Genomic DNA, 25621 nt, shown 5'->3' with positions numbered 1-25621 from the left:
ACGTTCACCCGATGGGAATTTGATATGACATTATTTTTGAATTGGTGAGGTATACACTGATTTTGTTTCAGGCTTGGGTAGACCTTTGCAGTTTGTTTGTCTACTACAACCAAATTCATGTTGCAGTTGATATGTCATCTTAGAAAATCTCTCATCTTCAATCCAATCTTCGATCTGTGCTGTTTGAAGTTTTTTTTTTTGCTCACTTCGTAGTAAGCTTATGCAAGTCGATATGCCTTCTCCAAACCGGCCCTTTGCGACGAAAACGAATCCTTGTTAATTATCAATCTATATCTTCATTAGAAATACATATATGTTACAGATTATCTTGGAACTTCATGATTCATACATATTCTCTAGAAAGGAAATGATACCGTTTATTTGTTCTTCTTCGAAAAGAATGTAAAATACTATATGCATTAGTCCACGGTGCACTATATGAAGAACACTAGCAAGATACTCTGAAAATCACTTGGGAACAAAGACCACACGTATATAAGATGCTCCCCCGGTGCGTGGATCCACCGATGGACAGGGGAATAATGCGCTGCCGCTCTCAAATCAAATTATCGCTCAAGCAAGTTGGGGGGCCGGTCTCCCCGCTCCCCAGGGTGCCCGATTCTGCCAACCGCAGTCAAGAACATATGCCAGAACGACAAGCGACCCGCGTGCAGTTACGCGCGCGCGCGGGCGCAGCAGATTCACCGATCCCCTTCCTGCAAATGGGAATCCTTATCATTTCTGTAACGGCAACAGCGATAGCAGCAGCCTCCCTTTAATCTGCGGTGGCCTGCTTGTTCCTCTGTCGGCCAAGGAACCTCTGGATAGATGCCGCTACTGCTGCGCGGAAAGCTGCGAGAATCCACTGCCCGCGGCTCGCATCGTGATCGAGAACGAACTTTAACAGTAAAGCTGGTCAAAGACTCCGCAATTATTGCGCCGGATTCTGCTCGCGACGCTGTTTAGCTCGGGACCCTGAATTATTCAGAACCGCGCGTTGGTTTTCTGAAGAATCCCGGAGGCCGTGAACGAAAAGCAGCGAGCACTACTCCCTCTCCTCTCGATCGGCAGGATGCGAACTCGACCTCCGCGGACTCGAGGATTCAAGCTGCAGCAACAAGAACATCTCCATGTGCTCCCTCCTCCCTTGAAGAATCTTTGCATTTTTCTGCCGAGAAATTTCTTCGTTCAATTCCCTGAAGAATCTTGAGACGAGACGAGGCGCTGCTGGCCACACGCGGCGCAGGGAGCTGGCTTTGCGGGGAGCATCTTACCTGCCGAGTAGGATTTCTCCGTATCGGCGGCTACAGAGAGAGATCGATGTCTCAGCTCCCCGGTGATAAGATATCGTCGGTCGCCCGGCTTTTGGAGATAGCAGATGATGAAAACAACCGGGGATCTCAGCATATATACATATCAGGGCACGTTATCTGCCGGAAAGCTGCCTATTCTTTCCACGCCCTCTGTCTGGTGCCTTTTTTCACTCGTAATTTAATACTTTTTTTTCCTACTAATGTCTCCTCCCTGTCGCCTCTGGCAATTTGGCACCTCGGTGAGTGACAGAAAGGACGAATTTGATCTGAAAATTTGGTGTTCGGCTGGTTTACTGTACATTCAGGTTATCCAAGAACACTGTATACAGTGGGGTTTGGATGCAGCAAGTTATCCAAGAACAGTTTTGCATGTAGCAAGAATACCGATACGTCTGTGGCAGCGGCACCGCTCGTTTTTCTGTGGTGTGCAAATGAGATGCTGAAAGTTAGGCAGGTTTTAGATGGTTTTCAGGTCCGCCAAGATGCCATATTTCTTTGAGGCAAACAGTACTGTGGTTTGAAGCCAGATGATAGTGTGATGTGCCAGTATTGCGCATCTAAATCTTCTAACCAACTTGGGTTCGATGGATGATATAGTGATGCCGCGTGGGTGGGAGTGTCTACATCTGCACAGAGAATGAAAAATACTAAAATTCGTGAGACAAAACCAAACAAAATGTTTCCACGTGTTGAGTTTATTTTCTTTAAAAAACTGCTCACTTGTAATAGGATCTTCAGTGAACGAAAGAGTCAGTGTTCTGCAGAAAAAGAGGGAAAAATAAATGTGGAAACAACTCCGACCTTTTCAAATTATATGGGCCCAGCCCAGACCTCAAATCAGGGAATGTTGGGCCGGGCTGCTTTGCTTTATTTTTCCTTTTCCGTTTTACTTCCCCGCACAAGCCGTCCAAAAGCTACCCCAACTTTTCCCCTCTCACCGCGCCGATGGAATCAGACGCCGAGGAGGAGGCCGTGGCGACCCCGGCGCCGGCGGCTGGGCCGGCCGCGGGGCGGCTGAAGGGAAGCCCGGAGCTGACTGTGGACGCGGACATGCGGGAGATGGCGAAGACGGGCGCGTGGAGCGTCAGCTCCTGCAAGGCCGGCAACGGCGTCGCGGCCCTCCGCGACGACAACCTAGACACCTACTGGCAGTGAGTAGCAATCACTCACCACTCGATTTTTGTTTATCTGCTTCGTGGGAGTAATAGAAATTGGAAGCTAATTTGGGTTTGGCCACTTGGTCAGGTCGGACGGCGCGCAGCCGCACCTGGTGAACATCCAGTTCCAGAAGAAGGTGCAGCTGCAGGTGCTTGCTTCAGTAGAGACGTTGTTCCTTTTGGCTTGTTTGATTCGCGAGATTTGGGGTTAATTTGTTTTGTGTTCCGCGGCAGCTTGTTGTGCTCTACGTGGATTTCAAGCTAGACGAGAGCTACACGCCGAGCAAGATCTCCATCCGGGCCGGGGATGGCTTCCACAACCTCAAGGTACTCCTTTTGACCACGACATCTATGTTCAGAAGCTTATCAGTTGCAGTAGATTTTAGGCAAGATTATACATGTCGATTGGTTGGTCCAACTTATGTGCAGAGAGCTGAGTGTGAGCATACTTGTCAATTAGGCAAGATTATACTGCGAAAGACTTTTTTTTTCTTACTTTGCCTTGTTATTCAACTTGGTTGAAAAATTTTGGTAATACTGTAACTGTAACTTAGCTGTTTGTGTACATGCCTTGTTTAGGGGTTAGATACAGTTACATGGCCTGGCATTTCAGGAGAAAGTTGCTTCTGCGTTGCAAGTAATGGTGCTCAGAATATTGAGCTAACTGACTGACAAATATTGCCATGATACAAATAATTTACAATATATCTTCTAATGATTCCAGGAAATTAAAACTGTGGAGCTTGCAAAGCCAGTTGGTTGGGTCCATATATCATTATCTGGGGCTGATCCACGGTATGCATTTTAACTTGAAGATGAATGCTAGTTCCTGAAATTGTATTTTGCAGTGGAAGAGTCTGTCATAAGTTTTAGGATGACTTTTATCTGGAAAATATTGTTGTACAAAATACATAGCTTGCAACCATATGCTCACATGCTTATCCATTTAGGTTATAGAATCTGCGTATTATGAGTATGATCTCTTTATATATGTGGTAGGAGTTAGGACTAAAATATGCAGACTCGATCTGGCATTCTTGGTTTGTTATTGTTCTTGAATCTGTCTTTTGACTTTGAAAAGATTTGGATAGCCTGTCAGGTTCGTCTGATACTGACCCAATTGAGTCAGATAACTACATCTGCATTTTTGGTTGGTGTATAATCCGGCCAGAATACTCCAGTCTAAAGAATTAAGATATTTTATCTAGTGAATTGCGTCAAGAATTTAGTGCACTAATATATTAGGAGGTGAAACTATTTCAAAGAAGTAGTGGAAGTGATGCTCTGTTTAAACATTATACTACTTGATTTTAGTCACTTCACTGCTGTAATGATATATTACTATCCCTCTTGCTTGTGTTTGCAGAGAAACATTCATTCATACATTTATGCTCCAAATTGCGATTTTGTCCAATCACCTAAACGGGCGGGACACTCATATCCGACAGATCAAGATCTATGGGCCAAGACCGTAAGTGGATACCATACAAGCACCCACCTACCTGTGTATTAATGTTTAGTAATACGAGTACGTTTGACTGGATTGAGATTTATTTATGGACTTGACTTTTGTACCCATGTCACATACTGGCGTAATAAAATTTGTACTGTTAAATTCTTCATTGTTATGCTTTTTCTTGTTTTCAGGAATCCTGTTCCCCACCAGCCATTTCATTTCACTTCCAGGGAGTTCATCACATACTCCACCATTAGATGACAATCAGCAAACCTAGTTGTCTGTAATCCTCCATGCTGGAGTTGCCTGCTGAAGATTGGAGAGAGCTTATACAGTTCAGAGTTAAGGTTTGCAAGCGCAAGCTTTGATCAGTGCAGGTAGGATTCAACACTTTAAGCATCTGTCGAAGCCCTAGTTGCCCCTTCAAGCCTCAACTGGAGAACTGACATTTTCTGTACGAATTAACAATTTGTATCCATGAATGTATAACATTATTCACCTTCATGTGCATGAGAGCTTCTCTGGGAGAATATCGTCCTGGGAACTCCGTTGCACCTTTTTAACTACTTCTAACACCTACCTGATTCATTTGATATAGATTATTTATGATGATCTTTTTAAGCGAAATTTATGATGATTGTCTGTGAAGAAAATTTGGTTCTTATTTACGTGGGCCTTAACCCGGCAGGTCTGTACTGTACTGCAGGAAGCCCAACGAACCCTGGGCTGGGCCGTGCACTGCACCCTAAAGTTGTTGAAATTGGGCCTGATGATGCAAAAGAAACACCATTTGGTTTTCATTTGGTGTTAAACCTTTCTCTCGCATAAACAAAAAAAAACAAATGTACACACTGTCCGGCGTCTGATGACTGATGAGACTTTATTGATGTTGCAGTGGAAACTTTGAGTCCACGTGGCACGTGCTCAGTGGCATTAGCAGTAATTGCAATCAAGGGCGCGTGTCTGTGGGGCTCCCCCGTCCCTTTCCGCGCATCGCGTTGCGAAACCGGGAGGGACAAGGCAACAGCTGTGCGCTGAAAATTGCATTTGTGGCGGTGGACAGGGAATCGGAATCGGAGGAGATGGTCCTGGCGATGAAGGGCGCCGATTCTTCCGCCACCACACACCAACCAACCAACCGAACCGCCTGTCCAGCCGCCCAGCATAAATGAGCAGCGAGCCTCTGTCTGTTGCTGCCCCTGCTCTCCAAATTCCATTCCCATCGCTGCCGCGGGACAGGGGAGGGTGTCAATTCTTGTTGCCAATTTCCCGTGTTGCTTTCACCTTGGACATTACACATCAGCAATCACCAGCCCTTCATCAATGTGAAAAGTTCAGTTAAAGAAAAGGAGTAGAAAAGTGTTTTGAGAGATAAAGAATGCAGAAAAGAAACACAGCCACGCAGGAGGATATACATGTGCGATTTAGTTGAGTTCGTGCGAAGACAGATAATATATTTATATATACTATACTCATATACTCCCTCGGTCCCTCCATTCACAGATGATAGATGATAGTCTTATTTGAGATGGGCACAATGACCAAGGTAAAAACGTTGCTTTATCAATCTTACTTATTCCATCAATATTTACCTCAGCAACCTTTAATGCTTTGATGCTGCGGTAACTTTCACGGGCCACGTACAAAACATCTGTTTCCTGAGATACCGGTGCTTAACAGGCGCCGCAAATTTAATTGCACGCAGTTAATTCGCGTTGGTCCCGAGACGCAACGAGCGGATGGGCTCAAACAAGACTATCAATTGTAAAAATCTTAGATTTAAAAATAAGACTATCATCTCGGAAATGGAGGGAGTAGTAGAAGCAGAAGGTTTGTCAGTCGCCAGGACGTGCCTGCAACGACGAAGCTACAATCCAGCCCACGTTCCAATTAATAATCCACCGTATTCTTCAGCATTGTACCCAGAAACAATTGTACCGCAGGGGCATTAATACGTGCAGAGACATGATCAGGATGTCTTGCTTCCTTTCCACGTCACCATAGTTTACTAGCGGATTAAACAAGTCGTAAACAAATGCTTCTACTCCACATGACAGCGTAGGGCAGAATTATAAGCATAGGGTCAGCACAGCAGGCGACCGGGGGAAGTACCCCTAGAATACTGCCAGGCGTGTAGGGCCCGTCAATGATCACACGAGCTGGTGCCTGGCTCCTTGACAGCGTGCAGAGTTGTTCTACTGGGACCCAGCAGCAAAGACAATCCGGTTGTTACGGGTATTTCGTTCACTAAATTTTAATCCCTATCACATTAAATATTTAATTAGAAATATTAAGTATAGACTAATTATAAAATCAATTGCATGTATAGAGATTAATTTGTAAGACAAATCTATTAAGCATAATTAGTTCATGATTTGACAATATGGTACTACAGTAAATAGTAAATATTGCTAATAATAGATTAATTAGATTTAATAAATTTATCTTGTGAATTATTTATATAATTAGTTTTATAATTATTTGATGTTTAGACCTTCTAATTAGCATCCGAAGATCCTATGTGACAAAAACTACACTTTGGTCACAGGAACTAAACACCCCTAACCTGCGTCGGATATCCCTAGCATTCCAAAGCAGGTCCTACTAGCTACTGTCGTGCTTAAATTAATCTAAGACACTCTGATATTTAATAAGCCAGAAACTACTTTATATTATTGAATCTATTTTTTTTCTGAATGTTTGTTTTTAAACCTATGGCCTATGGGATGTAGCACTGCATGAGAAAGTGAAAGCCCGGAATTGAGGTCCTGTCGTCTAAAGAACATGGCCGGTCGATTCAAAAGCGAGCTGAACAGTTAAGAAATTCAAATTTCAGAATCGCAGCAACGCACGGCGCCGTTCCAAAGAGCAAAGGAAGCAGGCAGGGGGCTTATATGAGATGATGGATCCATCTATCTCACCCAGATTCGTGATCAGACGAGTGAATCGATCCCTTTTACGCCCTCCTAATTCGCCCTTTCTTTCCGCATTCTTTGTATCTAAGGCACAGATTCCTCCAAGCAAAGCGGCGGGATTTGGTTTAATTTATTCGTCAAGGCCCTGATGCGCGTCGGGAATCTTAAGCTTTCGATCAAATCAGCGGCTTTTTACACGGGAACTGACAGCAGGTGCCGGAGATTTCCACTGTGGATGCATACGGCTTTTCTTTGTTATCAGCTCGGCTGTCTACTGATTTGGTCAGGCAAAGAGGGGCCAAATACAGGTATGTTCAGATGTACATTCGTTAACGTTTTGCCCTTTTCTTTTGCAAATACAGTAGTAGCTTTCAATTGAATACTAGCTTCTACAAATTTCTAATGGGGAAAAAATGCCTTTAGTCATGCCATCACTTGATTGAGGGATGGACCTAAATTTTTGTTCACACGTGCATGGAGAAGCTGATGCTAGATCTTGATGATACTTGATACAGACATATACAGTGACATAATCCCACTGCATCTGTACGCATAGTGCCACTAGCCAGTAGAGACAAGGCAACTGTTGCAAGCTTGCCGCCCGACAGTCCGCACCACACCGCAAGGAGAGAGATGCCAAGAGACAAGAACATCTATCTGGCCATCTGTTTATTACCTGGAGAGGAGAATAGGTCGGTCCAGCAGACCCATCCCAACAATAATTAGGCTGAACTTTCCCCCACGTAGGCACGTCCAAACTAACTCAAACCAATAGCAAAGACAAATCCAATTGTTTAGGATGCAGCCAACCACAACCCGGACCAAATTCCTGGCAAATCACTTGTTTTTTTTGCGAACCTGGACCCATGTAAAATATTGCCCCAACAACCATACCACAACAGCTACACAACAAACGGATCTGAGAGGCCAGGCTTCGTGCTCACAGCTGGGCAGATATTCTAATCCCAGATGCCCAAATCGGCAACCACACCACACCAGAGCAGCGACAGCGACGCCCATGGCACTGGCAGCAGCAGACCAAGCAAGCAGCTGAGCTGATGAACCTGGTGTGGTCAACGTCGGGGGGGGGGGGGGGGCATGAACGTTTGGGGGCCATTAATCTCGAAAGGGATTAAAGGGCCAGTTTGGATTGGATTGGACTGTTAACGGACGCAATGAAAGTGTCGCTTGCCATGAAGAGGAGCTGCTAGTTTTTGTTATCTTGGAGGAGCAGGCTAGGGCTGGGGGAATGATGTGGAAGGGACACCGGAAAGAGGGGCAATGATTCCGTGCCGAGGGAGCAGGAGGACGCCCAATGAGGCCGCCCACTGGCCGTGTTCGGGCACCATCCATTGCCATGCAAAAGGGCTTCCATCATGCAGCTCAGGGCGCGCCATGGATGATTTCAGCTCGGGCAATGCAAGCAGAGATCGGCAGCACTGATGGCTCGTGCTCGCCGCTCGTCAGGCCAGCACGGTTGCCAGATGCAGCGTGCCGCCTGCCCGGGCTGCTCCCGGCCAGGCCGGCGGCGATCTGGCCGGCCGGCCGGCCGGCAAGGCCTGAACGGGGCGCGTGTGCACCTGCGCTTCTTTTTTACAGAGAACGGGCGGCCGGTTACGCACGCGTGCAACCTTGTCCCTCGTCCGCTCGCTCGATCGCCATGGCCGTTTCTTCCTCTCGCTGTCAGTCTGTCGCGGCAAGGTTTAGCGTGCAAGTAACCGCGCCCGTCCCGTCAGTTCCCCTCGCCCTGAACGTACGGATTACTTTCGCATCATCACCCTAATCCCTGAAACCTCAAAGGCTGGAGGATCGGAGCACAATTCGCATGGCGTGACGCCGTGTTGCAACCGTACCGACTGGTCCGTTGGGTTCTCCACAGGACGCAGCCCATGGACCATGCCGCCGTCCATCTCGAATCGACCGGTCCGGATGTCCCATCAGCTAATCAACCAACGACCACGAAACAGACGTCGCGCCTAAGATCTACGCTGAGCATGACAATGGCATTTACAACTCCGAGTCACCATGAATCGGACGTCTCAGGGAAAGAAGAGAGGCGCTCGTGCTCTTGTGCCGGGCGGCTGCCGGAGACATCCCCGTTGCTTTCGACACGCGAGACGCGGGAAAGGCGGACAAGCATGCCATCCCGGCCTGTCCGTCGCCGCGGGGAGCTCCGACTCAGATCATTGGATGGATGGCTCAGGACCGGTTGCTCTCCCGGATTAATTCCCTCGGCCGACCATCCCCACCAGACCCGCTGTCCAGTGTCCACTCCCTCCCTCGCTCCTCTCTGCCGGGCACATCGTTTTCACGGAGATCTCACCCCAACAGTGCCTGCTGGTGGCGAGCGCGATCTGGCTAGTCCTCGCCATGAACTGGAGCCGTCGTGCTCGGGGCATGGCGAGGACATGATGAACAGGGGAGGGGGGCAGGGGCGGCCACCGCGCGCCCATGGGATGGGAACTCAGCCTGGTCGTGGCTGAGGTATCCCATGCGTTGTGTGTGTGCACGGCCCGATCCCGGTTTGACTCTGATGGCAGCGCGCCGTGCTGGCAGCAGTGTGCAGACTTTGATTCGGTTGGTCCCAGCAGTCGTAGGCGTAACGTTCGGCGAGACGGGGTCATGGGGCAGGTAGGCCTCACGCAGTGTGACAAATAAAACCCACCAGCATGTCCTGCTCTCCGGGCCTAACTGGGTGCGAGGACCGTGGTTGACCAGCTGGACGCCTCTGCAGCTGCAGCTCTGCTAACAGTACCCGGCCGGTTAACCCGCTGGTGGGCGATCCTTTTGGAGGGAACATGATCCGTCCAATAGGTTCATGCGGCTAGACCGCTAGATAGCCCTGGGCATAGCACTGCTCTGCCTGCTTCTGTTTATGGTAAGCTGTTCTCAGTTGTATCTGCTTGATGAGTTAAACATTAATATTATCAACACAGTGAGGCAAGAGGAGGGACTAGGCTCAAGGGTGGTAGTTTCAAGAAACTTTGCAAGAAACGAAAAAAAAGAAAAAACAGGAATACAATTATACTGTGATGGATAAAAGTAGATATACCATCCGGTTAAACCGCTTGATGTGCCATGCTTACGAGACGTATCTACTGCTACGTCGTGACATAGTTATGGTGAGCTATTTTTTGTCCATTCATCACAGATCTGCCGGTCGAGGCAACGATCTATGCAGCGCAGGCGAAATCCATGCACGCACGTACGTCTCATGCATCCTAAAATAGAACCATAAATATTGATACATAAATTTCACTAGATTTGCTATCATATAAATCTATAAACATTCTAAGAGCATTTCCAAAAGTCTTTCTAAATTTCACTCTCTAAATTATCATTTGGAGAGCCTTCTACATAAAAATCGCCTTCTATATATTTTAACTCTCCAACAATTTTTCTATATTTTATATATACTCTAGAAAGCTATTTTCGTTATCTATCGTTAGTTAGCGAGAAATGCGGAATGGAATGGAGAATGGTTACATTTAGATAATCACTTGGAGAAATTGTTAGAGGATATTTTACCATCAAAATCTCTATTTCTAATAATAAAAAAAAATATAGAGAGTTCCTTAAAATTGCTCTAATAAGCATTAATATCAGAAACAAGACGATTACTCCTACCTAAAATCTAGCCTAGAATCATGGTAAAATGATCGATCCCACCACCGCAAAAACAAAACCCCGCCGCGGTTCACTCTCAGGGTCCGTTTGGTTGGGCGTTTCACGCCAGATTCGTGTCTGGAACGCAAAAATTCGAACCAAAGGGTTTGCACCGGCGCAGCGATTCTCGTAACGCGGATGCGTTACCCAGTTCACGCGCGGAATCGACCCCGACCCCGATTTCACCGCGTTTCGGTGAAATTTACCCGCCATGCCACCGCTTACACACGTACCGGTTCGCGTTTCTTTCTTCCCGAGCTCGTTCCCGAGCTGCGCTAGGTTCCCCGCCGCCCCGCCCCGACCCCCCTGCTCCGCCGCCCCGCCCCGCTCCCCGCTCTCCCCGCCCCGCCCCGACCCCCCTGCCCCGCCGCCCCGCGCTCTCCCCGCCCCGCCCCGACCCCCCTGCCCCGCCGCCCCGCCCCCTTCCCGCTCGCGCCGCCCGGGCTCCTCCCCGCTCGCGCAGCCCCGCCCCGACCCCTCCCCGCTCGCGCCGCCCCGCCCCGACCCCCCTGCTCCGCCGCCCCGCCCCGACCCCCCGCTCGCGCCGCCCGGCCCCCTCCCCGCTCGCGCAGCCCCGCCCCACCGCCCCCTCCCCGCTCGCGCCGCCCGGCCCCCTCCCCGCTCGCGCACCCCGCCCCACTGCCCCCTCCCCGCTCGCGCCGCCCGGCCCCCTCCCTGCTCGCGCCGCCCCGCCCCGACCCCCCTGCCCCGCCGCCCCGACCCCCCTGCCCCGCTCGCGCCGGCCCGCAATCGGTCCGATCGGGAAGACAGTCTTCGCAAGGTAATCGATCCGATCCCCTTCCTCGAACTTGTAGCTTTGGTTAGGACAATATAGTGTCTGCTGTGGCATGTGCCAGTTTCTTCTGTTTGAATGCCTTCTATGTTATCTGTACTATTATGGTCTGAGAGGGAGCACACATAGATTGATTGTTAAAATAATTGCTGTGAAGTTATTTGGTGAGCTTTAGGTTATACTGGTCGTTGTTTGAGAACTGCATTTTCTTCTTTGAGTTTGTTGCACACATATGAAGATGGACCAATAACACCATTTCATATCTAGACTGTTTCATCTTCTAGTTGCTTTATGTGAAAAGCAGCAGTTTCTTATTGTTCAGCCTTTTAACACTCAGCACTGCTCATTTAACTTAATTATTATTGTGAAATGCAGTTATGGGATGCCAGCTCTGGTCAAGGATTCACGCAGTTTACAGAGCATCGGAAAAGAGCTTGGTCTGTGAGTTTTTCTGAAGTGGACCCTACTAAGTTGGCAAGTGGTAGTGACGATTGTTGCGTGAAGGTATGGAGTATTAACCAGGCATGTTACTGAAATACATCCTTTTCTTTATCGGGAAAGTTTTCTTACTTTGAGTCCTTATTTCGAACATGGGTGTTATATGTTACTCATATCTTCAATATCCTGACTTAAAAACATGCTAAATAGTTGATACTTAAGGTGAGACATAGAGTTATACAAGAGAAATATCAAACTCATCTAGCTGCCATATTTTTGCTGTCACTTGGGCGATAACTCAAAGGTATTTTAAAGGCTGAGGTGTAAATATACACAGGAATCTGCAGTGCATGTTTCTGAAACATATCCATGTAATTCATTGTTTTTCAATGTGTTAATGGCATTGTATTAAGTTGATACTCTGGCATACTTGTACTTAAATATGGAGATGTTGGTTCTGTCAGCCCTGAAGAGTGCGGTTTGTCTTGTTTTATCTCTCTTATTTTGCAATGATAAGCACTTATTCTTGCAGGAACACCCAGCCCAGATTAGAGGTGGAAAGTTTGAGGTCATTTTTGTTTCCCCAACTGGTGAGGAGATCAAGAGCAAGAGACAGCTGACCCAGTACCTGAAAGCTCATCCTCGAGGCCCTGCATCTTCGGAGTTTGATTGGGGAACCAGTAGGCATCTAGATCTCATCATTTGTTAATAACTTGCACTTACTTATGTTTTTGTCTTTTTCATAACTTTGCTACTGCAATTGCTCTCTACTTGATGAATTGGAACTATGTTATAAATTATGATTGCTCTCTATGTGTATATTAGAATGGGTGAAAAGGCAGATTGGAGTGCTGCTCATGTGAAGCTTTTTTGTGAATTATGCGCAAACGAAGTTCTTGCGGGTCATAGGCCATTAGGTCACCTTAATAAGGTTGGTTGGAAGAATGTCGAAGCTAAGTTCTTGGAAGAATCGGGCCGGAAACTTGAACACTTGCAATTCAAGAATAAATGGGACAACCTCAAAAGAAATTACTCTATTTTTATGGAGTTAAAAAATGCTGCTACCGGACTTGGATGGAATGAGACGAGACAAACAGTGGATTGTGATGACAAATGGTGGGAAGAACATCTTGCGGTATGTACTACTTTGTGTAGCTAGTGTCTTATTATTTATGATTGTTGGACAATAGCTCACTTGCTTCTTTTGTACCTGATTGTAGAAATGTCATGATCCACCAAATGGAAGGAAATGTAAGCATGTGCAGTTTAAAAAATGTGGCCCGGCTAATTTAGAATCATTGCACATTATGTTTGGAAGTGCCCATGTCACAGGGGCATCGGCCACCATACCAGGAGACTTTTGTGCAAACTCAACTGATGATGATGTACAAGAGATACAAAGAAGTACATCCAATGCAAATCTGGATATGAGGAACCAAAATGACAAGAAGCGCAAGGCATCTTCCTCAGCTAGTGTGGAAGATAAGGAAGACAAGAGCAGTCCATTCTTACGGTTGTACAAGCAAGCTTGCAGCAAGATAGAAGAAGGAGTGGACAAGATAAGCACAAGCATTGAAGCTTCGTCGAAAAGTACGACAAGCAATGTTCCTACCATTGCAGAAGCTATGAAGATGGTGAAAGAATGTGGGGTGCAGGAGGGGACTGCTCTTATGCATACTTCCAGTTTGGTCATGGTAAAACCTGAGTTTAGAGAGCTATTCGCAACTTTTGAAACACTTCGAGGGAGACTTGATTGGTTGCAGAGGCAGCATGAGATGAAGCAGCTGCCATAAGAGTTGAAGGGAGACTTCTTTTTCCAATAATGTTTGCTTGTTCGAGAACCATTATTTACTTGTTTCAGAACCATTACTTACTTATTTTAGAACCATTATTCGTGTATGCTTGTAAGAATATTTGCTTGTTTTAGAACCATTATTAATGTATGTTTGAGAACCTTTATCAATGCGTATGTCTCATTGTTGATTGTATGCAATTGCTGTATTTGTATGTATGTCATTGTTGATTGTAAAATGTTCTTTTTTTTATAGATGGATCTGGAACTTCAAGAGTTGACAAAGAAAGCGTGCAAGGGACTACAGCTTGTAGCCGAATTATCTAACCAAGCTGCTAGTCTTGGGTACCTAGCTGACCAATATTCCACAAGATACTTAAACAAAAGTGCGTATAGAGATCCTCAACAAAGTGGGATGGAATGGTTTGAGGAGTTGTTAACTTATCCTAATCAATTCTACAAGATGTTTAGGGTCACTCCTGAAGTCTTTTGGTCACTCCATGATTTGCTTGTTTCCACTTATGGATTGAAGTCAACATGCAATGTTTCATCTACAGAGTCACTTGCTATGTTCTTGTGGATTGTTGGAGGCCCTCAATCATTCTCCCAAGCGGAAAATCGATTTGTAAGATCTTTATGGACAGTTCACATGAAGTTCAAAGAAGTCTTGTCATGTTTGGGCAAATTATCTGCAGATAATATCAACCCAAAGGATCCTAATTTCAGTACTGTTCATCCTAAATTGAGAGAAGATCGTTTCTGGCCTCACTTCAAATATGCTATTGGTGCAATAGATGGATCACACATTGAAGTTTCAGTGCCTAATGATGAAGTTGTTAATCACACATGCCGACACGGATACACATCTCAAAATATTATGGCCATATGTGACTTTGATATGAGGTTTACCTTTGTGGTTGCTGGTTGGCCAGGATCTGCACATGATACTAGAATTCTCAATCATGCTTTGACAAACTTTGGTCATCGATTTCCAAAGCCACCTGCAGGTATTGATGCTAGTTTCATATGCATTTTAGATTTTTTACGTGTCTAGTATATACTAACATGTTGTTTATCAATTTTTTTATAGGCAAGTATTATCTAGTGGATTCCGGTTATCCGAACCGTACCGGATATCTAGCTCCATACAAAGGTAGCACGTACCATCTTCCGGAGTTTCATCTTCGTAGGCATCGTGCCCCACAAGGGAAGTATGAGATGTTCAATTACTTACATTCATCATTCCGTAATGTCATTGAGCGTGCATTTGGTGTCCTTAAACAAAAGTGGCGCATATTGAAAAAATTACCAAGTTTCTCACCTGAAATACAAGCGCAGATCATTATGGCTTGCATGGCATTGCACAATTTCATTCGTGATAGTGCACTAAGAGATGATGATTTTGAGAAATGTGATGAAAATGAAGACTACATGCCTATGGATGAGGATGACGATGCTAATGAAGGGCAACAAGTAGTTCAAGTTCAAGATGATGATGTTGTTCTTGAGGAGGAGAATGAGATTTCTATGAATACCATTCGTGACAACATAGCGAATGCTTTGGTTACATAATCATGATTGTACTCCACTTTGTATCTTTCATGTAAAACTACGTGAACTAATTATATTGTAAACTATCTATATTTTATATTAACTATATATTACCATTCTCTAATCGAACTAATTATATGGATACATTTATTTTATTAACTATTTTTTTATATATTATTAAATGTACCTTATTTTAATTAATAAGAATACATATTAATACTTCACTGCTAATGAATACATATAAACATTAAAACTAAACTCAGGGACATAACAGGGGTATAACAGACAATTGTACCAAAAATCCACAGCTGGCAGCAGTTTCAGCCAAACGGCTTTCAGCTTTCCCACAGCCGACAGCTCACAGCTGATTTTCCACAGCTGACAGCAGAAATCAGATTCTCAGGAATCCACGGCTCAACCAAACGAACCCTCAGTCGGCACGGTGAAAAAGCCGCCGTCTCCCTCCCCGCGAGCTCCCCACAGCCCAACGCCCGCCCGGAGGCCGCGCGCGCCCGCCGCAGCTGGCATCAGGCAGGAAGCGACAAGCGCCGACGCGGTTCCGCCCATCCATTCCGCATTTCCATCCTCGCCTCCCCTCCCCTCCCCTCCGCTGCCTTTTCTCCGGCCGCAACGCAACAGCCAACAGCCAACACGGCGCAGCCGCACCTCTCCCGCGCCGCGGCCCCACGGCGCGCCCCCAGGACTCGCAGCAGTTTTTTTTAGTGGCAAGCACCGTCCCGAACACCACGACTCCCGAGTAAAGACCTGCCTGCACCCCTGCGCTCGCCTCCCACTCCCCGACCTCCGGCTCCTGTCCTTCATTCCTCGCCCGCCTTCTCCTCTTCCCCCAAACCCAAACCCCTAGCGCGCGCCGGGAAGGTGGAGCGGGAGGCGGCGGTGGAACCCTAGCGCGCGCGTGGCGGTTGCGGCAGCGGCGGCCATGGACGCGGCGCGGAGGGAGAGGAGGCACCACCGGAAGGCCGCCGCGGCTGCTGCTGCTGCTGCGGGGGTTGGCGGTGGCGCCGGCGGGGGAGGAGGAGCGGCGGCGGCGGCGGCCGCGCGGGCGGCGTACGGGGACGTGTTCGGGGGCCCGCCGCGCTTCGCGGCGCCGTTCGGGGGCGCGCCGCTGGACTACGCCGAGGTGTTCGGGGGCGTCGCGGCCACGTGCACCATCCCGTACCTCGACCTGCCGCCCGCGGCCGCCGTCGGCGAGGACGGCGGCTTCTTCGCCTGCCGCGGGAAGGGGGACTACGGGGAGATCTTCGGCCGCTTCGACTTCGCCGACTTCGCGCTGCCGTACGAGGACCTCTTCGGCGGGCCGGACCCCCCTGAGCCGGAGAGGGAGCCGGAGATCACGTCGCCGTCGAGCTCGAGCTCCAGGTCTGTGCATTTGCCTCCTCCCTTGCGCCTCTTAACTTGTTTTCCGGGTAGGTGAACTGTGGCGTTCGCTCCCGTTTTGATAGTTTTCGTCTGGACTCTAGAGGCACGGATTTGAAAGGCGGAGATGAGTGTGATTTACGATTTCCTTTCTCCATTTGGAAATGCGACTGTGTCATGTCGTAGTCTGGTGGTAGATGGGGGGAAGGATTTCTGGGCCTTTTACCTTCTTGCATCTTCCCTTCTCGTAAAGGTGGCTCTTTCAATCCTCCTTTTTAAGCCACACTCTTAGCCTTTGCTCGCCGTCCAGGGTGTTAAGGTTGCAGAAGCTGTGTATGCAGCATTAAGCATTCCTGTATGATTTTGGAATTTTTGATTCGTAAAGGTGCCTTCTTTGAGGGGAAAGTAGCGCCTTTTCTGCTCATTATTCGGGTTAGCGTGAAATGGTGCCATCAGGTCTTGTCATTGTATTGACACTTTTATGGTGCTCCTATAGTATCTGGGGTCTCTGACTCTCTGTTAAGGACATGTTGTTTGCAAGCTTTTTTTATTTATTTCATGCGGTTACATACTGTTGGAAACTTTGAATTAAGATATATATATATATTAGGTTATAAATCTCCTGGTGGAGATCCTCATACGGTATTCAAAGCTAATAAGAGTAGGATGAATGATGAGAAATGTTGTGCTGTGCTGTGGGTGAAATTCATATGATTGGAAGGAATTTCATGGACCAAACTTGGTACAGTTAAATAATTTCAATGCTTCTTAAAGTTAAGTGTAAGCTTTATGCCTATATATCCATATACGATGTTGTTTGCTCTTCTATGGTTAGTCATATGGTATTATGCAGAAATGGACATACCTTGATTTGTGTTTTTAGCTCTTGTGCGTAGTTTCCCTGTTTTGCTCAGTTGTAATAGGTCTTCCATGATAGATTGCATGTAACCATTGGCTGAGATTTTTTTTTTATCATGGGCCCCACCACACCTATAGCAACAACGGAGTTTGCGTTCCTCTCCATTATTTTGTGAAAGATCTGCCAGTGATTGTTAGCAGCTACCAACTTGAAATCCTTGCTTCCTCTTGAGGCAGGATCCGCTGTCACACCAGAATAGGAACATATGGAACTGAGCAATGTAGTTAAAGAGGATATGGTAGTGCAGCAAACCAGCCAGGTCAGTGCAAGAGGTGGTTGCACCACACCTTAGCATGGCCAGTTGATGTGTCTTACTGTCTTACTGCTAGAGAATGGATGCTTTAAAGACGGGTGTGCCATGACCTTGCTGGCTAACAAACTACATCCGCTAAGTTGGTGAGCTCAGTTGGCCAGGTTCATTGCAAGATAAATGAATACCACGGGGTGTGGTGTGGTGGGTAGGGTGGGATGATTTCCTTTGCATCTGGTTCAGACACTACCGTTTTCTTTTATTTCCTTTTTATAGGTCTTGTCAGTTCTGAACAGTGGTGTTACTTGGAGGGCAGGGGGATTGACTTAGGATTATTTATGTTTTGTGGGAAGGGTGTGTGGTGGGTCTACATCTAAATTGGCATCTGGTTCCAAGGAAACAGCGGGGATGGTCGAATTGGATGGAAAGGGAAGCAATGCCCTTAGCTAATTTAGGTGGCACGTGGTGCTATGCAGTTAGTTTATAGTAATTTGTAACGTATAGATATTTTGTCGTGTTGCAATTTTTTGCAAGTGAGACTTCATGCTACTATGTTCTGACTGAAGTTGGTGTCTATGTGCTGCAGCACCAATTCTGTCAGTATGCTGATAAGACTAGTGAGTGACGTCAATATGATATAGTTTTAATATCTACTGCCAGTAGTTACCATCAAACCTATGCATTAATTGTCTTTTGAGGTGCATTTCATTGAAAATAATATGTATCAAAATGTGACCAACAAAAATTCAGGTTTGATCTTACCATCTGTATCTGCATTCTGTACAGCACAACGTCTAGTGTACCACAATTGTTGTAGTTTATTCATGTTTATTTCCCTGGAATTTGCTCTGGCAGTTAAAGTGAGTGTGTACTTCATTTCCGTCACATGATTTACCATTAATATTTTTGTATTTACAGATCATCGATCATAAAGGAATCCAGCCACCTGGAGGATGAGCCTCCTATGCTTTCTCAACATTATCAAAATCTGGATCATCATCATCACTTCAACGACCATAAGTTTTCTCCAGTATCCTTCTCTCCGGAGACGGGAACTCAGCAGTTTGTAATGTCATATAACAAGACTACTGAGAGGAGACCTAATGATTTAATTGAGATGACGACCTGCACAGTTGAACCTTCGGTGGACTTTGTGATTGATTCTCGCAATTTGTCGCATGGTCCAGCAACAAATCATGTTTCAAGAATTGACAATGGCACAATGCTCAATGACGATAATGACAAGAACCCAAGCTCTGCTAGCGCGAGTGCGAAAAGTCCGGAGAGTGATTTTGTAGTTGATCAGAAGCAGCCAAGTCCATCTTGGACACCAATTTCTGGAAGTATTTCTGTAAATGAAAACCACAAGAACTCTGATAGTCATTCAACACGCAGTACTGTCACACCGGATTATGCATTTCTTCGGGTATCTGACACTGATGCACAGATACAGTCAATCAAAGTACAGCCACTGTTGAGGCAACAACCTAAACTGCTCAACAAGAAGGAAAGTGCAGCTAAAGGAGGTATCACTCCAACTTCTGCTGCACATACCAGTTCAAATAGCAACATGCCTCATGCTGACAAGAAATCTGATGCCAATCCCACTTCTGCTTCAGCTGCTATGAAGGAGGCAATGGATTTTGCTGAAGCTAGGTTAAAGGCTGCAAAGGAATTGTTAGAGAGAAAAGGTGACAATTTTAAATTGCGGAAGAAGTCATGTCACCATAGAAGCACGAGGTCTACAGAAATCAAGGCTCCTGTATCTGTAGAGTTGGATACATCCGAACAAAAACTGTCTGTGAAAAAGTTATCGGAAGAAGAAAAGAACCCTGATGATTCTTTGTCTGACAAGCATAAAAGCCCAAGTGCAGTCAGGTTTGATCATGTTGATGATAATGGAAGCAGGGTACTTCCACTGAAGAAGCCTCAGCAGATGATGCAATGCTCCACTGAGTATTGTCAAACCTCCAATAAACTAGAGAAATTAGGCATGTGGAAGTCAGGTAATGACTTTTTTGAGCTAACTGGAGATGATCAGAAATGCAAAACTGATGAAGCCACAAGGGAGGGTGATAAATGCGAGCGAATTAATCCCATTACTACTGCCATCAATGATCATAGTGAAACTGAACTGAGCGCAGCAGATTCTGACTTGGCAAGGTATGAAAAACTTTGGGAGGTTAATGATGGCAGGAATCTGGGGGTGGAACATGTAAATCTGAGAGAGGGCAAGACGGCTCCAGTGGACAAAGATAGGGTGTCCGTGATTTTAGAACCTTCTATGGAAAATATGGCACACCGAAAAACTCATAATTCAATTAGCGAGGGACTTGTAACACAGGAAATTGCTAAGGAAAGCCATGATACCGATGAGTTTCTTGATCTTCCTTCTACGAGTGATGCCTCCACAAAGCTGGATATCATCAAGGATATGCCAGGTTCATTACCAGAGGCTTGCTCATCAGGAAATGCCAGCGATTTTAGAGGCCTTGGTAATAGTATCCCAAAAGTAAGTCCAGTAGCAGGAACATCACAGGAGGACACAAACAGTAAAGTGGAAGAAGTACCATGCAATGACGGGATGCCATGCACTTCTGGAAGTGATGAAAAATTACAGGAACCCTCAGATGTATCTAATGTTGCTACTTCGCAGGGAAGTAACATTAAATCATTGATTTTAGAAGAACTTAAAGAATCTGATGCATGTGATACCTTCTTGAGACCGAGATCGAGTAAAATCGAGCAGGAAGCTGAAACTTATGGAAGAGAAAAATTCAGTTTTATTGGTGGATCACTCTTGCATAACAAAGGTGCTAAGATAAATGAAGTACTTCCTGAGGAAGTCAAAATTGAGGAGGAAGTTAGTCCATGTACACACCCTGAAGAAATAGTTGTGGATCTGGATGCCGAGTGTCCTGAAGATGAGAATGATATTATTCTACAAAACGATAGTTTTGCAGACAGAGAAGAACCAAACATGCTGAATGTATTTGAGGTAGCTAGCAATTTGATTAAAAGAGAATTGGATCAAGAAATGCATGGATCATTTGGTCATGGTGAAGCGGAGAAAGTGGAAGAAGGAATGGATGGACTCGTCTCTCATGTTAATGATAAAGAAGCAGATGAAACCCCATTAGCAAATAGTGACAGGATGGGTAGTGAAGAAGGATCTGCTCCTTGTAACCAGGAGGACCAGAAGTCACCTGAAAGTACCAACAGAGGACGAAATGATCTAGATGCAAAGTGTGATACAACTTGTGATGAAGTTGGATCTGAATCCTTTCCAGGAGATGAAGTTATCCTCAAAGCTGCAAGTTATAGTGCCACCAGAACAACTATCAATTTGAAGGAGGAGCCGGCTTCCTCTTCAGAAATGTATACTCGCAAGCAGCACTCGGTGCAAAACGATAACTCTACTATGTCTCAGACATCTTGTAGTGTTCCTGATTTTGGAGAAACTGGAGAGATTTCCAACAGAAGAGAAAGAGAATTACCAACACAAAGGTCTACAAGTGAAGAGAAGAGCAGGGCAAGCAAATTTGAAGAAAAAGACACTACAGCAAGGATATCAAAGGCAGAGCATGGGCCGTCTCCCTTGGAAACGTTGCATGATCTAACCAAATCTGCTGAAGGTCCCTTACCAGTTTCAGCAGAAACATGGAAAACAGACGCACTTGGAGTTCAGAGGGCCAAAGAGAGGGAGAATATAACAAGAGCAGATAATACAACTGAAAAGGATAATGGGTCTTCTCGGAAAACACAAGAAACAAAAGAAAGTGAAAGGAGATTGCAGAAAGAAAGAGAACTTGCCGAAGAGAAGGAAAGACGAAAATTGGAAGAGGAGGAAAGGGAAAGGGAACGGAAAAAGGATAGACTTGCTGTTGAAAGAGCGACAAGAGAAGCGCACGAGAGAGCATTTGCTGAGGCTCGTGAAAAGGCAGAAAAAATGGCTCAGGAAAGGATTACTGCTGCACGGCAACGAGCATCTGCAGAAGCCAGAGAGAAAGAAGAGAGAGCAAGTGCTGAAGCAGCTGTTGAAAGGGCTACTAGAGAAGCTAGGATAAAAGCAGAACGTGCGGCAGTTGAGCGAGCAACTACAGAAGCTCGGGAGCGGGCAATAGAAAAGGCAAAGGCTGAGAAGGCTCTTGCAGAAGCAAGAGAACGGAGGGAACGGTACAGATCCTCTTTCAAAGAGGGTTTTAAGTCAACCAATCAGGTAGGTGTTTGTTTTTCATTAGTATGGTACAGCTTGTGATGCAGTTTAAGAAATCAGACGCTACTATGCAACCTTGTTTTCTTTTTATTCCCCCTTTTTTAATGAAAATGCTGAGTAGATATAAATCCTGGTTCTGGATGCAGGATATTCGACAAGAGTCGCAGTTTCAGAGGGCAACTTCCAGTAATTTCAGTAGAAACCCAGATTCCGGCAACAGAGGTACTTAATATGTTCATAATACTTTATTATTAATTACATTCCAAGGAAGCTTCACGGGATTTCTAAAAAATTGCTCGGCTTACTTTCTGCTCTTTGATATTTCTTGGCTGCAGTGGTTGAGGTTGAGTCGGCTTTAAGACATAAAGCAAGACTAGAGAGGCATCAACGCACAGCTGAGCGTGTGGTATACCTGATATTTGTTTCTGTTTTTTATTTCATTATTTTGCCTTATTCATCAATAGTTTGGTGACGATGCATATTACCTATTTTCAGACAAAAGCACTTGCTGAGAAGAACATGCGGGACGTGCTAGCTCAAAGAGAGCAAGCAGAGAAACATGTAAGAGTATACACACAAAGAGAACCTTCTCACTGTATCTGCATTTATTCATAGTATCAATGTTTATGTATTTCAGAGGTTGTCTGAGTTCCTGGATCCTGAGATTAAGAGATGGTCAAATGGAAAGGAAGGAAATCTGAGGGCCTTGCTGTCCACATTGCAATACGTAAGCTGTTAAATTTCATGCATCTTTAAATCCTTCATGTAGAACATGTAAAGGTTATCATTTTTGCTTTGTTTTCCCTGGCAGATTCTTGGTGCCGATAGTGGCTGGCAACCGGTGCCACTTACAGATCTGATTACAGCTGTTGCTGTGAAGAAAGCTTACAGGAAGGCAACCCTCTGTGTCCATCCAGATAAATTACAACAAAGGGGTGCTACAATCAGACAGAAATACATCTGTGAGAAGGTTTTTGACCTTCTTAAGGTACACGCTCTGTCCACATTAAATATTATGGTCATTTGGGACTAAATTATAGCAGTCCTTTCTGTTTCTGGCTGTATTTCTGAAAACTTACCTTTATGGTTTTGCAATTTTTCTGAGAACTTCCTCTTTACATATGATTCAGAATTATGCTACTGATTGTGATAACGTCCAGCACTTTTTTCATGCATGGTTCCCCTTGTCCCTTAATCATATGCTGGTGTGCCCTAATATCGTCCCTGCTAATCACACCAATGTGAAAAATAAACCTGCACATTCGCCGAGTGCAATCGCACAATTGTTGGGGGCAATTGCAATTTTGCAAATATGCTTTTACAAGTTATCATACACGTCATGCTGTGAAACTCTGTGTGTTCTGGGTGTGCCCCCTAATATACTTTCCGATTGCTTTGTTGGAACTCTGGGTGTTCTGGACGTGCAGTCTTACCATTTTGCACTCCTATTTGCGCTACGTTGTCATAATTCAAGCTGCAAAAGGAAACTTTGCTCACTGGCTTCTCCTATTTTGCAGGATGCTTGGAACAAGTTCACTTCGGAGGAGCGCTAGGATGGAAGCTAAGCTGCGGTTTATTTTGAGGCAGGAGATTCATTAGTACTTATAATATAGCGATATCGTTAGTTTCTTCATTCAATATTGATGTAAATATGCAGTTCTAGCTCTACATATCCATGTCAGGAACAGCGCCAATGCTGCAGGCTATTAACCTTTGACTCAAATCAGTTCAGTAGAAGAGCTCCATTGCTCCTAGTCTTATGGCAGATCATTCTCCACTTCCTGCAAGTCACCTTGAAGTAGTAACAGCTGTTGCAGCAGCAATACTTTTTCACCTGCTCGCCTGCGAGGGCCAAAGGCCGGGCTGGTGTCGCCGCCCCCAGGCCACGAAGCGGTTCGAAGTGGCCATTCGCCGGACGGCGAGAAGCCAGTGACGAATGCCTATCATAGCCGTGAAACGTAGGAGTTCCAAGCGATGATTGGCGAAGGAAATATGGCAAAGGTTTGTGCAGGGGCAGCGGCGCAAGATCTTGTAATTGCTCCAGTCCTCTGTGGCGGCAATGGCAAGCCGGGAGATGTCCACTTGTTACGCACTGCGGCGGCCGCCGCCGCTGACGGTGGGTCGTCATCCGTGGAGGGTGATGGTGACGGTGGTTCGTCTAGCTGTGGTCCGTCATCCGTAGATGCGATTTGAGGGTTTGGTTTGTCGAGAGCACGAAGAAGCGGCGAATTTATCACAAGAGCAGAGAGGGACCATCGCCACGAGTTGGGCCGCTCCTCGGGCCTGGACTCAAGTGCCTTCCTTCAAAAGGCCCAACTGTAACCAGAGCTGGGCCAGAGTCGGAGCCCAAATCAAAGGACGTACGCGCATTGCAGGCAAGGCTTGCAGCATGCGATGTGAATCCGCACCATCTCGTCCCGCATGCCTCCTCGCTCTGCCTTTTCGTCGCCGACCGCGCCGCCGTCTCCGAGTCCGAACGCAACTCGCACCGTCATGGCCGTGGCGGCAGTCGGTTTGTTCATATGTATAGTATCTGAGTACGTCCTCAACGGTGACCGCATCCATTTCGATCCCGGCATCCCCGCGCCGCTTCGCGATGTTCGCCCAGCGGGCCGCCGCCATCTGCGTCAAGCTCGACCGCGACGACGACCCCTCCGGCGCGGGGGCGGGCTGGTGCAAGCGGCGGCGCCTCTGGACCACGGCGGACTACGAGCCGACGCGCGCGCTCGGCGAGGGCGGCTTCGGCGCCGTCGTCGAGGCGCGGCACCGCGCCACGGGCCAGGCCGTCGCCGTGAAGGCGCTCCGCGTGCCGGTGCCGGCGCCAGACGGAGCCGGGGCGGCCAAAGCCCGCGCGGACGCTGCCGACGAGGCGCTGCGCGAGGCCGAGTTCCTCGCAGCCTGCCGCGGCCACCCGTCCCTCGTCGACCTCCACGCGCTCGCCATCAACCACGGCACGAGGGAGGTCGCGCTCGTCATGGAGTGCGTCGGGGCGTCGGGCCCAACCTCCACGACGTCCTCAACGACGGCCGGCTCCGCGGCGGCCGGCCGTTCCCGGAGTCGGACGTGCGGCGCATCACGCGGCAGCTCCTCGGCGGGGCCAAGCACATGCACGAGCGCCGGATCATGCACCGCGACATCAAGCCCGGGAACATCCTTGTCGTCGCCGGCGCCAGTGGCGAGCCCATCTCCGTCAAGATATGCGACCTCGGGCTCGCCGCCTTGGTCACAAATCCGCCGCCGTACGAGCTCCTGGGGAAGACGGACTACGCCGCCATGGTGGACATGTGGTCCCTTGGCTGCGTTATGGCAGAGCTCCGCACCGGGACGCCACTGTTTGACGGGAACGACGACAACGACGTGGTCCTCCGGATATTCAGCGTGCTCGGCGTGCCGGGGCCAAGGTCGTGGCCAGCCTTCAAGTCCCTCCCGCTCGCCGGCACGGTGACTGTGCCGCCCGTGCGCCACCGCAACCGGTTGCGACAGTTCTTCCCCAAGGAGCGTCTGTCCGCGGATGGATTCGACGTCCTGAAGCGGCTCCTCTCCTGCAACGCCGACAAGAGGCCGTCGGCAACTGCCGCGCTCCGAAGCCCGTGGTTCACCAAAGACATTGATTCTAAGGCTTCAGTTTCTTCTGCTGCCGTTGCAAAGGTTGATGGTGATGGATGATCTGAAACAGAAAATGGTGTAATGTATTTCTGACGTGCATGCTTTTCCCATATACTCCGGTAACAAGTAACATAATGGACATCAGCAGTCTTAAACAAAATTATGACTACTA

The 25621-nt window shown here is 47.1% G+C and overlaps 2 protein-coding genes and 1 pseudogene across 4 annotated transcripts; all 3 read left to right on the top strand.

Moving 5' to 3' along the window:
- Nucleotides 1–2222: 2222 nt before the first annotated feature.
- On the top strand, nt 2223–4553 carry LOC112886274 (anaphase-promoting complex subunit 10). 2 transcript variants are annotated; one of them, XR_003227365.1, is made up of 6 exons: nt 2223–2464; nt 2559–2619; nt 2705–2797; nt 3195–3265; nt 3837–3998; nt 4118–4553. XR_003227365.1 is itself a non-coding variant. In XM_025952117.1 (6 exons), the coding sequence occupies exons 1-6, from the start codon at nt 2259–2261 to the stop codon at nt 4185–4187; spliced, it is 606 nt and encodes a 201-aa protein (XP_025807902.1). In that variant the 5' UTR covers nt 2223–2258; the 3' UTR covers nt 4188–4532. The 2 variants fall into 2 exon arrangements, 1 of the variants encoding a protein (XP_025807902.1); XM_025952117.1 differs by having other exon boundaries at nt 3837–3941; nt 4118–4532.
- An 11272-nt stretch (nt 4554–15825) lies between these two features.
- On the top strand, nt 15826–23608 carry LOC112884689. Of its 2 annotated transcripts, XM_025950169.1 has the most exons (9): nt 15826–16461; nt 18546–19153; nt 19247–21846; nt 21990–22065; nt 22179–22249; nt 22339–22404; nt 22481–22570; nt 22655–22831; nt 23361–23608. In XM_025950169.1, exons 1-9 carry the CDS (start codon nt 16022–16024, stop codon nt 23394–23396), a joined length of 4164 nt encoding a protein of 1387 aa, XP_025805954.1. In that variant the 5' UTR covers nt 15826–16021; the 3' UTR covers nt 23397–23608. The 2 variants fall into 2 exon arrangements, with proteins under 2 accessions (XP_025805954.1, XP_025805953.1); XM_025950168.1 differs by having other exon boundaries at nt 18546–21846.
- A 169-nt stretch (nt 23609–23777) lies between these two features.
- LOC112887478 lies at nt 23778–25583 on the top strand (annotated as a pseudogene).
- Nucleotides 25584–25621: the final 38 nt, after the last annotated feature.

This window comes from Panicum hallii, chromosome 3 (genome assembly GCF_002211085.1).
Source record: "Panicum hallii strain FIL2 chromosome 3, PHallii_v3.1, whole genome shotgun sequence".
In the NCBI taxonomy this organism is placed as follows: Eukaryota; Viridiplantae; Streptophyta; class Magnoliopsida; order Poales; family Poaceae; genus Panicum; species Panicum hallii.
The sequence above is the reverse complement of the archived record's forward strand: the minus strand, read 5'-3'. Positions and strand labels throughout refer to the sequence as shown.

Excerpts from the sequence above, each read along its gene's own strand:
- LOC112886274 (XM_025952117.1), top strand. The coding sequence starts at position 2,259 with ATGGAATCAGACGCCGAGGAGGAGGCCGTGGCGACCCCGGCGCCGGCG. Across the intron at positions 2,465-2,558 it reads AACCTAGACACCTACTGGCA|GTCGGACGGCGCGCAGCCGC; the intron begins GTGAGTAGCAAT and ends CCACTTGGTCAG. Across the intron at positions 2,620-2,704 it reads AGAAGAAGGTGCAGCTGCAG|CTTGTTGTGCTCTACGTGGA; the intron begins GTGCTTGCTTCA and ends GTTCCGCGGCAG.
- LOC112884689 (XM_025950168.1), top strand. The coding sequence starts at position 16,022 with ATGGACGCGGCGCGGAGGGAGAGGAGGCACCACCGGAAGGCCGCCGCG. Across the intron at positions 16,462-18,545 it reads CCGTCGAGCTCGAGCTCCAG|ATCATCGATCATAAAGGAAT; the intron begins GTCTGTGCATTT and ends TTGTATTTACAG. Across the intron at positions 22,405-22,480 it reads GAGAGCAAGCAGAGAAACAT|AGGTTGTCTGAGTTCCTGGA; the intron begins GTAAGAGTATAC and ends TATGTATTTCAG.